Source organism: Ranitomeya variabilis, chromosome 2, assembly GCF_051348905.1.
Source record: "Ranitomeya variabilis isolate aRanVar5 chromosome 2, aRanVar5.hap1, whole genome shotgun sequence".
Classification (NCBI taxonomy): Eukaryota; Metazoa; Chordata; class Amphibia; order Anura; family Dendrobatidae; genus Ranitomeya; species Ranitomeya variabilis.
Window position 1 is genome coordinate 637,359,068 of NC_135233.1, and position 14,739 is coordinate 637,373,806.

General features: G+C 48.6%; 1 protein-coding gene across 1 annotated transcript in view; it reads left to right on the plus strand.

The window, feature by feature from the left end:
* Positions 1–14,739, plus strand: part of FMN2 (formin 2) — a 450,026-nt gene that overhangs the window by 81,139 nt on the left and 354,148 nt on the right. The window contains exon 3 of the mRNA XM_077289102.1: positions 1,237–1,366. Within this exon, the coding sequence (XP_077145217.1) occupies positions 1,237–1,366 (130 nt within the window). The remainder of the gene's footprint in view (positions 1–1,236; positions 1,367–14,739) is intronic.

Consider the following 14,739-nt stretch of genomic DNA (forward strand, 5'->3'; position numbering starts at 1 on the left):
CCAGTTTTGATAGACAGGTTTACTTCCAAAGACGACCGAGAAGGGTCTCTGGTCCAGTAAGGGAATGTGCCAAGCCCCATGGCTTTAGGCAAAAGGGAGGTATGTAAGCAGCCTAATGGCCGTGTAATCAATTGGAGGTATGTATCACAGGGATGGCTGCTCCCTGTGATGTAACCTGGAGTATTATTCTTTAGAGCACGGGTTGCGGGTAGCTATGAGAGATGGGCGGGTCTGGCTACCCACATAGCTCACCTGTGGGTGTGGTTACAGCCTACATAATTGAGGCTTTTGTTTGGCACATGGTCTGTGTGTTGGGAGGGAGAAGAACTCCTGTGTGTGTGGCTCCAGAATGAGCATGTGTGCTGGACATTACCCAGCCTTTGTGCCCACAAGCCTGGCAGAGCAGAGCTCTGCTATGGACATTCTTGCTTTGTTTTTGCCTGCTCTAAAGGCTGTTTACATTTTGTTGGTGCTTCTGGGTTTATGGAGCAAATAAACCCACATGAACTTTTAAAGGGAATCTGTCACCTACTTTTTCGTATATAAGTTTCGGCCACCGCCATCAGGGGCTTATCTACAGCATTCTATAATGCTGTAGATAAGCCCCCGATGTAACCTGAAAGATAAGAAAAACAAGTTAGATGATACTCACCTAGGGGGGCGGTCCAGTGCGGTCCGGTCTGATGGGCGTCGTGGTCCGGGTCCGGTGCCTCCCATCTTCATGCGATGACTTCCTTTTCCTTGCTTCCTGTTGTGGCTCCTGTGCAGGCGTACTTTATCTGCCCTTTTGAGGGCAGAGCAAAGTACTGCAGTGCGCAGGCGCCGGGAAAGGTCCGAGAAGCCCGGCGCCTGCGCACTGCCGATTTCTATTGCACGTATAATACGGCCGAGAAAACAACGGATGATAGGAGCTGCCCCACAGATTAACATTGGTCCGAGTGCTATGCGATTTTTTATTGCATAGCACTCGTCGGTATTACGGTCTAGTATGATTCCGACCTATGAGTTATACTCACCCCAGGCCAGTGAGTGTTTTTCAATTAGTTGCACTCAAGAAGTAAATAAATATTGCCAGTATTGCATTCAATATTCTTTTATTTAAAAGAAAAAATGTTTCAATGTAATACGCAAGTATTGATGCTGTACATGATAATATTTGGCAAGTTTGATGTTGCACTTACATAGTTATTATTGAAAATTAATGTAGATCTAAATCTTGAATTTTCTTTTGAACAGCAAAGTCAGTTGCAGACATGGGCTGCAGTTAATCAACCTACTCATTCAATGAACTCTCTAGAAGAATGCTTTCCTCAAAGAATTCAAGAGCTTTGGTCACCGTCATCCAACTTGTTAGACAAAAAAACTGGTAAGATTTTGTCTATTGTTTTAAAATAAAAGTCAGTTTAATTTGGTAAAAATATAGTTACATAGTTCAAATAGACTACCTTCACACGTGTTTTGTGGTCTTTCTTTGGGCTTCTAAAATAACCATAAATTTCATGCCATTTTCAACAACATTTAAGATGGTCTAATAATCACGAACTAGAATTCGTACGTAAGCTTAAAGGGACTCTGTCACCTGAATTTGGAGGGAACAATTTTCAGTCATATGGGCGGGGTTTTCGGGAGTTTGATTCACCCTTTCCTTACCCGTTGGCTGCATGCTGGCTGCAATATTGGATTGAAGTTCATTCTCCATAGTACACGGCTGCGTAAGGCAAGATTGCCTTGTGCAGGTATGTACTACGGAGGACAGAGAATGAACTTCAATCCAATATTGCAGCCAGCATGCAGCCAGCGGGTAAGGAAAGGGTGAATCAAACACCCGAAAACCCCACCCATATGACTGAAAATTCATACCTCCCAACTTTTGAAGATGGGAAAGAGGGACAAAGTTTGCGGCGTGCTTTGCGCGCCGCTGAAAATTTTAGGCCACACCTCTGACCACACCCATTCATAATTAGTCACACCCATATCCACGTCCCAGCCACACCCATTTAGCACTGCTGATCACACTGTTTCATATACTGTACAATAATTATATAAAAAAAATATGGCCACACAGTGCAGTGAGGGGCTTCCTGCAGGCTATAGCGACCCAGTGAGGGGCATCCTGCAGGCTACGGTGACCCAGTGAGGGGCTTCCTGCAGGCTACGGTGACCCAGTGAGGGGCTTCCTGCAGGCTATAGTGACCCAGTGAGGGGCTTCCTGCAGGCTATAGTGACCCAGTGAGGGGCTTCCTGCAGGCTACAGTGACCCAGTGAGGGGCTTCCTGCAGGCTACAGTGACCCAGTGAGGGGCTTCCTGCAGGCTATAATGACCTACTGAGGGGCTTCCTGCAGGCTATAGCGACCCAGTAAGGGGATTCCTGCAGGCTATAGTGACCCAGTGAGGGGCTTCCTGCAGGCTATAGTGACCCAGTGAGGGGCTTTCTGCAGGCTATAGTGACCCAGTGAGGGGCTTCCTGCAGGCTATAGTGACCCAGTGAGGGGCTTCCTGCAGGCTATAGAGACCTAGTGAGGGGCTTCCTGCAGACTATAGTGACCTACTGAGGGGCTTCCTGCAGGCTATAGTGACCCAGTGAGGGGCTTCCTGCAGGCTACAGTGACCCAATGAGGGGCTTCCTGCAGGCTATAGTGACCCAGTGAGGGGCTTCCTGCAGGCTATAGTGACCTACTGAGGGGCTTCCTGCAGGCTATAGCGACCCAGTAAGGGGCTTCCTGCAGGCTATAGTGACCTACTGAGGGGCTTCCTGCAGGCTATAGTGACCTACTGAGGGGCTTCTGTTATGGACCTGGTGGTTAGGAGCACTAGGAATGACCTGATAGTTAAACCGTAGAACAGGACAAGCTCTGGGAAGTGGGAGCTCTGCTGACCGCAAACCCTAATCCTATCACACACACTAGAAATAGCCGTGGAGCGTACCTAACTCTGCCTAGACGCCTCTTCACAGCCTAAGAGCTAACTACCCCTAAAGATAGGAAATAAAGCCTTACCTTGCCTCAGAGAAATTCCCCAAAGGAAAAGGCAGCCCCCCACAAATATTGACTGTGAGTTAAGATGGAAGTCACAAACACAGGAATGAAACAGGTTTCAGCAAAGGAGGCCAGACTTCACTAAACAGACAGAGGATAGAAAAGGTATCTTTGCGGTCAGCACAAAAACTACAAAATACCACGCAGAGTGTGCAAAAAGACCCCCGCACCGACTCACGGTGTGGAGGTGCCACTCTGCATCCCAGAGCTTCCAGCTAGCAAGGCAATATCATGATAGCAAGCTGGACAAGAAAACAATAAACAACAAATTAACTAGCAGGGACTTAGCTTCTGCTGGAGTAGACAGGTCATCAGAAAGATCCAGGAGAGATCTGAACCAGTGCTAAGACATTGACAGCTGGCATGAAGTAACGATCTGAGTGGAGTTAAATAGAGAAGCCAGCCTAGCACTAAACGAGGGCAGCTGAGGAAGGAATCTCAGAACCAGCAGCTCCACTCACAGCCACCAGAGGGAGTCCACGGACAGAACTCGCCGAAGTACCATTCATGACCACAGGAGAGAGTTCGAGAACGGAATTCACAACAGTACCCCCCCCTTGAGGAGGGGTCACCGAACCCTCACCAGAGCCCCCAGGCCGATCAGGACGAGCCAAATGAAAGGCACGAACTAAATCGGCAGCATGGACATCAGAGGCAACAACCCAGGAATTATCTTCCTGACCATAGCCCTTCCACTTGACCAGGTACTGAAGTTTCCATCTCGAAATATGAGAATCTAAAATCTTCTCCACCACATACTCCAACTCCCCCTCGACCAACACCGGAGCAGGAGGGTCAACGGAGGGAACCATAGGCGCCACATATCTCCGCAACAACGACCTATGGAACACATTATGGATGGCAAAAGAAGCTGGAAGGGCCAAACGAAATGACACAGGATTGAGAATTTCAGACATTTTATAAGGACCAATGAAACGAGGCTTAAACTTAGGAGAAGAAACCTTCATAGGAACATAACAAGACGACAACCAAACCAAATCCCCAACACGAAGTCGGGGACCAACACAGCGACGGTGGTTAGCGAAACGTTGAGCCTTCTCCTGGGACAATGTCAAATTGTCCACTACGTGAGTCCAAATTTGCTGCAACCTGTCCACCACAGAATCCACACCAGGACAGTCCGAAGGCTCAACCTGCCCTGAAGAAAAACGAGGATGAAAACCAGAATTACAGAAAAAAGGCGAAACCAAAGTAGCCGAACTAGCCCAATTATTAAGGGCGAACTCAGCCAAAGGCAAGAAGGTCACCCAATCATCCTGATCAGCAGAAACAAAGCATCTCAGATATGTTTCCAAAGTCTGATTGGTTCGTTCGGTTTGGCCATTTGTCTGAGGATGGAAAGCCGAAGAAAAAGACAAATCAATGCCCATCTTAGCACAAAAGGACCGCCAAAACCTTGAAACAAACTGGGAACCTCTGTCCGACACGATGTTCTCCGGAACGCCGTGCAAACGAACCACATGCTGGAAAAATAACGGTACCAAATCAGAGGAGGAAGACAACTTAGGCAAGGGTACCAAATGGACCATCTTAGAGAAGCGATCACAAACCACCCAGATGACCGACATCCTTTGAGAGACAGGGAGATCTGAAATAAAATCCATGGAAATGTGCATCCAGGGCCTTTTCGGAACTGGCAAGGGCAAAAGCAACCCACTGGCACGAGAACAGCAGGGCTTAGCCCGAGCACAAGTCCCACAGGACTGCACAAAAGAACGCATATCTCGTGACAAGGATGGCCACCAAAAGGACCTAGCCACCAAATCTCTGGTACCAATGATTCCTGGATGACCAGCCAACACCGAACAATGAACCTCGGAGATAACTCTACTAGTCCATCTATCAGGGACAAAAAGTTTATCCGCTGGACAACGGTCAGGTCTATCAGCCTGAAACTCCTGCAGCACCCGCCGCAAATCAGGGGAGATGGCAGATAAAATTACCCCCTCTTTGAGAATACCAGCTGGCTCAGGAACTCCCGGAGAATCAGGCACAAAACTCCTTGAAAGGGCATCAGCCTTCACATTCTTAGAACCCGGAAGGTATGAAACCACAAAATCGAAACGGGAGAAAAACAGCGACCAACGAGCCTGTCTAGGATTCAACCGCTTGGCAGACTCGAGATAAGTCAGATTCTTGTGATCCGTCAAGACCACCACGCGATGCTTGGCTCCTTCAAGCCAATGTCGCCACTCCTCGAATGCCCACTTCATAGCAAGCAACTCCCGATTGCCAACATCATAATTACGCTCAGCAGGCGAAAACTTCCTAGAAAAGAAAGCACATGGCTTCATCACAGAACCATCAGAATTTCTTTGAGACAAAACAGCCCCTGCTCCAATCTCAGAAGCATCTACCTCGACCTGAAAAGGGAGCGAAACATCTGGCTGACACAACACAGGGGCTGAAGAGAAACGACGTTTCAGCTCCTGAAAAGCCTCAACGGCCGTAGAGGACCAATTCACCACATCCGCACCTTTCTTGGTCAAATCAGTCAATGGTTTAACAACACTAGAAAAATTAGCGATGAAGCGACGATAAAAATTAGCAAAGCCCAGGAATTTCTGAAGGCTCTTCTCGGATGTAGGCTGAGTCCAATCATAAATGGCCTGAACTTTAACAGGATCCATCTCGATAGTAGAAGGGGAAAAAATGAAGCCCAAAAATGAAACCTTCTGAACTCCGAAGAGACATTTAGACCCCTTCACAAACAAGGAATTAGCACGAAGGACCTGGAACACCATTCTGACCTGCTTCACATGAGACTCCCAGTCATCCGAGAAGACCAAAATATCATCCAAATATACAATCATGAATCTATCCAGGTACTTTCGGAAGATGTCATGCATAAAGGACTGAAACACAGATGGGGCATTAGAAAGCCCGAATGGCATCACCAGGTACTCAAAATGGCCCTCGGGCGTATTAAATGCAGTTTTCCATTCATCGCCCTGTTTAATACGCACAAGATTATACGCCCCTCGAAGATCTATCTTGGTGAACCAACTAGCCCCCTTAATCCGAGCAAACAAATCAGACAGCAGAGGCAAAGGGTACTGAAATTTGACCGTGATTTTATTAAGAAGGCGGTAATCTATACAAGGTCTCAGAGAACCATCCTTCTTGGCCACAAAAAAGAACCCTGCTCCCAACGGTGACGACGACGGGTGAATATGCCCTTTCTCCAAGGACTCCTTTATATAACTCCGCATAGCGGCGTGTTCTGGCACAGATAAATTGAACAGTCGGCCCTTAGGAAACTTACTACCAGGAATCAAATTAATAGCACAATCGCAATCCCTATGAGGAGGTAGGGCACTGGACTTGGGCTCATCAAATACATCCCGGTAATCCGACAAAAACTCAGGGACTTCAGAAGGAGTAGAAGAAGAAATTGACAACAATGGAACATCACCATGTACCCCCTGACAACCCCAACTGGACACAGACATTGATTTCCAATCCAATACAGGATTATGGACCTGCAGCCATGGCAAACCCAACACGACCACATCATGCAGATTATGCAACACCAAAAAGCGAATATCCTCCTGATGTGCAGGAGCCATGCACATGGTCAACTGAGTCCAATACTGAGGCTTATTCTTGGCCAAAGGCGTAGCATCAATTCCTCTCAATGGAATAGGATGCTGCAAGGGCTCCAAGAAAAAACCACAGCACCTGGCAAACTCCAAGTCCATCAAATTCAGAGCAGCGCCTGAATCCACAAACGCCATAACAGAATAGGACGACAAAGAGCAAATCAGAGTAACGGACAAAAGAAATTTAGGCTGTACAGTACCAATGGTGACAGACCTAGCGAACCGATTAGTGCGCTTAGGACAATCAGAGATAGCATGAGTGGAGTCACCACAGTAAAAACACAGCCCATTCTGACGTCTGTGTTCTTGCCGTTCAGCTCTGGTCAAAGTCCTATCACATTGCATAGGCTCAGGCCTCTGCTCAGAAGATACCGCCAAATGGTGCACAGCTTTGCGCTCACGCAAACGCCGATCGATCTGAATGACCAAGGACATAGACTCATTCAGACCAGCAGGCGTGGGGAACCCCACCATAACATCCTTCAGGGCTTCAGAAAGACCCTTTCTGAAAATTGCCGCCAGGGCACACTCATTCCACTGAGTAAGCACAGACCACTTTCTAAACTTCTGACAATATTCCTCCGCTTCATCCTGACCCTGACACAAAGCCAGCAAGATTTTCTCTGCCTGATCCACTGAATTCGGTTCATCAAAGAGCAATCCAAGCGCCAGAAAAAACGCATCTACATTACACAATGCAGGGTCTCCTGGCGCAAGGGAAAATGCCCAGTCTTGAGGGTCGCCACGTAACAAAGAAATAATGATTTTTACTTGCTGAATGGGGTCACCAGAGGAGCGGGGTTTCAAAGCAAGAAACAGTCTACAATTATTTTTGAAATTCAGGAACTTAGATCTATCCCCAGAAAACAAATCAGGAATCGGAATTCTAGGCTCTAACATCGGATTCTGAACTACATAATCTTGAATGCTTTGTACCCTTGCAGTGAGTTGGTCCACACAAGAGGACAGACCCTGAATGTCCATATCTGCACCTGAGTCCTGAACCACCCAGAGGTTAAGGGGAAAGGAAAGACAAAACACACTGCAGAGAAAAAAAATGGTCTCAGAACTTCTCCTATCCCTCTATTGAGATGCATTAACACTTTACTGGCCAGCTGTACTGTTATGGACCTGGTGGTTAGGAGCACTAGGAATGACCTGATAGTTAAACCGTAGAACAGGACAAGCTCTGGGAAGTGGGAGCTCTGCTGACCGCAAACCCTAATCCTATCACACACACTAGAAATAGCCGTGGAGCGTACCTAACTCTGCCTAGACGCCTCTTCACAGCCTAAGAGCTAACTACCCCTAAAGATAGGAAATAAAGCCTTACCTTGCCTCAGAGAAATTCCCCAAAGGAAAAGGCAGCCCCCCACAAATATTGACTGTGAGTTAAGATGGAAGTCACAAACACAGGAATGAAACAGGTTTCAGCAAAGGAGGCCAGACTTCACTAAACAGACAGAGGATAGAAAAGGTATCTTTGCGGTCAGCACAAAAACTACAAAATACCACGCAGAGTGTGCAAAAAGACCCCCCGCACTGACTCACGGTGTGGAGGTGCCACTCTGCATCCCAGAGCTTCCAGCTAGCAAGGCAATATCATGATAGCAAGCTGGACAAGAAAACAATAAACAACAAATCAACTAGCAGGGGCTTCTGCTGGAGTAGACAGGTCATCAGAAAGATCCAGGAGAGATCTGAACCAGTGCTAAGACATTGACAGCTGGCATGAAGTAACGATCTGAGTGGAGTTAAATAGAGAAGCCAGCCTAGCACTAAACGAGGGCAGCTGAGGAAGGAATCTCAGAACCAGCAGCTCCACTCACAGCCACCAGAGGGAGTCCACGGACAGAACTCGCCAAAGTACCATTCATGACCACAGGAGAGAGTTCGAGAACGGAATTCACAACAGGCTTCCTGCAGGCTATATTGACCTACTGAGGGGCTTCCTGCAGGCTATATTGACCCAGTGAGGGGCTTCCTGCAGGCTATAGTGACCTACTGAGGGGCTTCTTGCAGGCTATAGTGACCCAGTGAGGGGCTTCCTGCAGGCTATAGTGACCCAGTGAAGGGCTTCCTGCAGGCTATAGTGACCCAGTGAGGGGCTTCCTGCAGGCTATAGTGACCCAGTGAGGGGGTTCCTGCAGGCTACAGTGACCCAGTGAGGGGCTTCCTGCAGGCTACAGTGACCCAGTGAGGGGCTTCCTGCAGGCTATAGTGACCTACTGAGGGGCTTCCTGCAGGCTATAGTGACCCAGTGAGGGGCTTCCTGCAGGCTACAGTGACCCAATGAGGGGCTTCCTGCAGGCTATAGTGACCCAGTGAGGGGCTTCCTGCAGGCTATAGTGACCTACTGAGGGGCTTCCTGCAGGCTATAGCGACCCAGTAAGGGGCTTCCTGCAGGCTATAGTGACCCAGTGAGGGGCTTCCTGCAGGCTATAGTGACCCAGTGAGGGGCTTCCTGCAGGCTATAGTGACCTACTGATGGGCTTCCTGCAGGCTACAGTGACCCAGTGAGGGGCTTCCTGCAGGCTACAGTGACCCAGTGAGGGGCTTCCTGCAGGCTATAGTGACCTACAAAGGGGCTTCCTGCAGGCTATAGCGACCCAGTAAGGGGCTTTCTGCAGGCTATAGTGACCGAGTGAGGGGCTTCCTTCAAGCTATAGTGACCCAGTTAGCAGCTTCCTACAGGCTGTGGTCACCCAGTGTACAGGCTGTGCTCACCCAGTGTGCAGGCTGTGGTGACCCAGTGAGCAGGCTGTGGTGACCCAGTGAGCAGGCTGTGGTGACCCAGTGAGCAGGCAGTGGTGACCCAGTGAGCAGGCTGTGGGGACCCAGTATACAGGCAGTGGTGACCCAGTGTGCAGGCGGCTAGCTGTCCTGTCTGTGCAGAGCTCGCAGCCACTCCTGTCACCTGCATTGTGGAGGCAGCCGGGCTCTCTGCAGCATATCACAAGCTATATTTCTCCTCTGGTGACAGACGGGCAGGACCCCTGAGATACAGGACACAGCCGGATGTGTGGGCGGTAGGGAGAGACAGGTCTTGCCTGGCAGATCGCTCCCAGAGAAGCGGCAGCATCCTAGCAGGATAGCAGCAGATCTGTAATGGTGGTCAGGGGAAAGAAGCGTCATGACTAGTTGTCACTGACTGTAGTCAGCCAGACACGATAATGCAGACACTACACTCGTCCAAGGCTGCTCAAAGGAAGACATTGGAATGAAATTGTGGCAGGTCACCTGGTCACTGCAGCTGCTTTGCTCTCTGCTAGCATTTCCCTGATTTCTCCTGTTTTAAGCTGTAGGACCATTTCTCAGACATGCTCTTAGGCTACGTTCACATTTGCGGTCCCCGCCGCAGCGTCGGGCGCCGCAGCGGCGCCGCATGCGTCATGCGCCCCTATATTTAACATGGGGGCGCATGGACATGCGGCGCACTTGCGTTTTGCGCCGCATGCGTCGCTGCGGCGCCCGCGTCGGGGCGCAGAGGACGCAGCAAGTTGCATTTTTGCTGCGTCCAAATTCAATGAAAAAAACGACGCATGCGGCGCAAAACGCAGCGTTGTGCATGCGTTTTGCTGCGTTTTTGTTTGCGTTGTGCGCTGCGGCGCCGACGCTGCGGCGCACAACGCAAATGTGAACGTAGCCTTATATGGTTATTGCTGGCTCCTGTAGTGTTCCAACAGTTGGTCATGAATGTCCATAATGAGGCAATGTAAAGTATGGGCTAATAATTGTTTTCTTAATAAATCATTTTCTAAAATACATCAAATGAAGATTTTTTTTGTTTTGCACCCTCTTTGGAATTTTACTTTAGGCAGATGCTATTACTACAGCCAACAAAAATATCTCTAAAGGCAGTGTCCCCCGTCCCTCATACTTACCTGTGTTCCTCACCGCGCGGTCATCCCTCTCGCTCTGTGTCCCGACTCCCGGCTCAGCACCTTCTTCCTGGGTGAGCGGTCATGTGATACCGCTCATTATGTCATGAATATGCGCATATTCATGACCTTAAATAAGCGGTACAACGTGACAGCTCATTCAGGAGCGCTGCAGAAGCCGAGACCATCGCTGGAGCAGGGTGAGTATTGTCTTCAAGGAGGGTGGGTGGGAGGCGGGCGGGGGGGCGGGGGTTTGGCGGGAGGTGACCCAACTTTTATTAAACAAAAAAAAAAACACAGCAACAAACCTTGCGTAGTGTGGGACAACTAATGTCCCGCCCGGGATCATGGGGCTGACTGTCAAAATCAGGACAGTCCCGCGGGATCCGGGACGGTTGGGAGGTATGAAAATTGTTCCCTCCAAATTCAGGTGACAGAGTCCCTTTAATCCCCCATAATTGTCATGTCTAAATGGGCCTTTAAAATGAGGCAATTTCCAACTTTAATTTCTTCAATCATTTACGTACGCTGTCATGATCTCAATGGCGAGAGAACATAGCATCAGCATATATAGGAACTAGCTCTTGGAAGATGGGAACTGAGCTGACCATGAACTAAACCTACCGCACAATCTAGCAGTGGCCGGGTAGCATGCCTACGTTGATTCTAGATGCCCAGCACCAGCCGGAGGACTAAATAATGCTAGGAGAGGAAAATATTAGTCCTAGCTCACCTCTAGAGAAATACCCCGAAAGGAGACAGAGGCCCCCCACATGTATTGGCGGTGAATTAAGATGAAATAACAAACGTAGTATGAAAATAGGTTTAGCAAATTTGAGGTCCACTTACTAAATAGCAGAAGACAGAAAGGACACTTTCATGGTCAGCTGAAAACCCTATCAAAACACCATCCAGAAATTACTTTAAAACTCTGGCATTAACTCATAACACCAGAGTGGCAATTCCTGTACACAAGAGCTTTCCAGACACAGTAACGAAACTACAGCTGTGAACTGGAACAAAAATGCAAAAACAAACATGGACAAGAGTCCAACTTATCTAGTAGTTGTCTAGGAGCAGGAACAAGCACAGAGAGGCTTCTGATAACATTGTTGACCGGCAAGCAACTAACAGAGAAGCAAGGTTATATAGCGACTCCCACATCTTGATGGGAACAGGTGAACAGAGAAGATGAAGACACCAGTTCAATTCCACCAGTAGCCACCGGGGGAGCCCAGAATCCAAATTCACAACAGTACCCCCCCCTCAAGGAGGGGGCACCGAACCCTCACCAGAACCACCAGGGCGATCAGGATGGGCCCTATGAAAGGCACGAACCAGATCAGAGGCATGAACATCAGATGCATTCACCCAAGAATTATCCTCCTGGCCGTATCCCTTCCACTTGACCAGATACTGGAGTCTCCGTCTGGAAACACGGGAGTCTAAGATTTTCTCCACAACGTACTCCAACTCACCCTCAACCAACACCGGAGCAGGAGGCTCAACGGAAGGCACAACCGGTACCTCATACCTGCGCAATAATGACCGATGAAAAACGTTATGAATAGAAAAGGATGCAGGGAGGTCCAAACGGAAGGAAACAGGGTTAAGAATCTCCAAAATCTTATACGGGCCGATGAACCGAGGCTTAAACTTAGGAGAAGAGACCCTCATAGGGACAAAACGAGAAGACAACCACACCAAATCCCCAACACAAAGCCGAGGACCAACACGACGGTGGCGGTTGGCAAAAAGCTGAGTCTTCTCCTGGGACAACCTCAAATTGTCCACCACCTGCCCCCAGATCTGATGCAATCTCTCCACCACAGCATCCACTCCAGGACAATCCGAAGATTCCACCTGACCAGAGGAAAATCGAGGATGAAACCCCGAATTACAGAAAAACGGGGACACCAAAGTGGCAGAGCTGGCCCGATTATTGAGAGCGAACTCCGCCAATGGCAAAAAAGCAACCCAATCATCCTGGTCAGCAGACACAAAACACCTCAGATATGTCTCCAGGGTCTGATTAGTCCGCTCGGTCTGGCCATTCGTCTGAGGATGGAAAGCGGACGAAAAAGATAAATCTATGCCCATCCTAGCACAGAATGCCCGCCAAAATCTAGACACGAATTGGGTCCCTCTGTCAGAAACGATATTCTCAGGAATACCATGCAAACGAACAACATTTTGAAAAAACAGAGGAACCAACTCGGAAGAAGAAGGCAACTTGGGCAGAGGAACCAAATGGACCATCTTAGAGAAACGGTCACACACCACCCAGATGACAGACATCTTCTGAGAAACAGGCAGATCTGAAATAAAATCCATCGAGATGTGCGTCCAAGGCCTCTTAGGAATAGGCAAGGGCAACAATAATCCACTAGCCCGAGAACAACAAGGCTTGGCCCGAGCACAAACGTCACAAGACTGCACAAAGCCTCGCACATCTCGTGACAGGGAAGGCCACCAGAAGGACCTCGCCACCAAATCCCTGGTACCAAAAATGCCAGGATGACCTGCCAACGCAGAGGAATGAACCTCAGAGATGACTCTACTGGTCCAATCATCAGGAACAAACAGTTTATCAGGTGGGCAACGATCCGGTCTATCCGCCTGAAACTCCTGCAAGGCCCGCCGCAGGTCTGGAGAAACGGCTGACAATACCACTCCATCCTTAAGGATACCTGTGGGCTCAGAGTTACCAGGTGAGTCAGGCTCAAAACTCCTAGAAAGGGCATCTGCCTTAACATTCTTAGAACCCGGTAGGTATGACACCACAAAATTAAACCGAGAGAAAAATAAAGACCAGCGCGCCTGTCTGGGATTCAGGCGCCTGGCGGTCTCAAGATAAATCAAATTTTTGTGGTCAGTCAATACCACCACCTGATGTCTGGCCCCCTCAAGCCAATGGCGCCACTCCTCAAAAGCCCACTTCATGGCCAAAAGCTCCCGATTCCCAATATCATAATTCCGCTCAGCGGGCGAAAATTTACGGGAAAAGAAGGCACAAGGCCTCATCACGGAGCAGTCAGAACTTTTCTGCGACAACACTGCCCCAGCTCCGATCTCAGAAGCGTCGACCTCAACCTGAAAAGGTAGAGCAACATCAGGCTGACGCAACACAGGGGCAGAGGAAAAACGGCGCTTAAGCTCCCGAAAGGCCTCCACAGCATCAGGGGACCAATCAGCAACATCAGCACCCTTCTTAGTCAAATCGGTCAATGGCTTAGCAATATCCGAAAAACCAGCAATAAATCGACGATAAAAGTTAGCAAAGCCCAAAAATTTCTGAAGACTCTTAAGAGAAGAGGGCTGCGTCCAATCACAAATAGCCTGAACCTTGACAGGATCCATTTCAATGGAAGAGGGAGAAAAAATATATCCCAAAAAGGAAATACTCTGTACCCCAAAAACACACTTAGAACCCTTCACACACAAAGAATTAGACCGCAAAACCTGAAAAACCCTCCTGACTTGCTGGACATGAGAGTCCCAGTCATCCGAAAAAATCAGAATATCATCCAGATACACAATCATAAATTTATCCAAATAATCGCGAAAAATATCATGCATAAAGGACTGGAAAACTGACGGAGCATTTGAAAGACCAAAAGGCATCACTAGATACTCAAAGTGGCCCTCGGGCGTATTAAATGCGGTTTTCCACTCATCCCCCTGCCTGATTCGCACCAAATTATACGCCCCACGAAGGTCAATCTTAGAGAACCACTTGGCCCCCTTTATGCGAGCAAACAAATCAGTCAGCAACGGCAATGGGTATTGATATTTAACAGTGATTTTATTCAAAAGCCGATAATCAATACATGGTCTCAAAGAGCCGTCTTTTTTTGACACAAAGAAAAAACCGGCTCCTAAGGGAGATGACGATGGACGAATATGTCCCTTTTCCAAGGACTCCTTTATATATTCTCGCATAGCAGCATGTTCAGGCACAGACAGATTAAATAAACGACCCTTTGGGTATTTACTACCCGGAATTAAATCTATGGCACAATCGCACTCTCGGTGCGGAGGTAACGAACCAAGCTTGGATTCTTCAAAGACGTCACGATAGTCAGACAGGAACTCAGGAATTTCAGAGGGAATAGATGATGAAATGGAAACCACAGGTTCATCCCCATGAGCCCCCTTACATCCCCAGCTCAACACAGACATAGCTCTCCAGTCGAGGA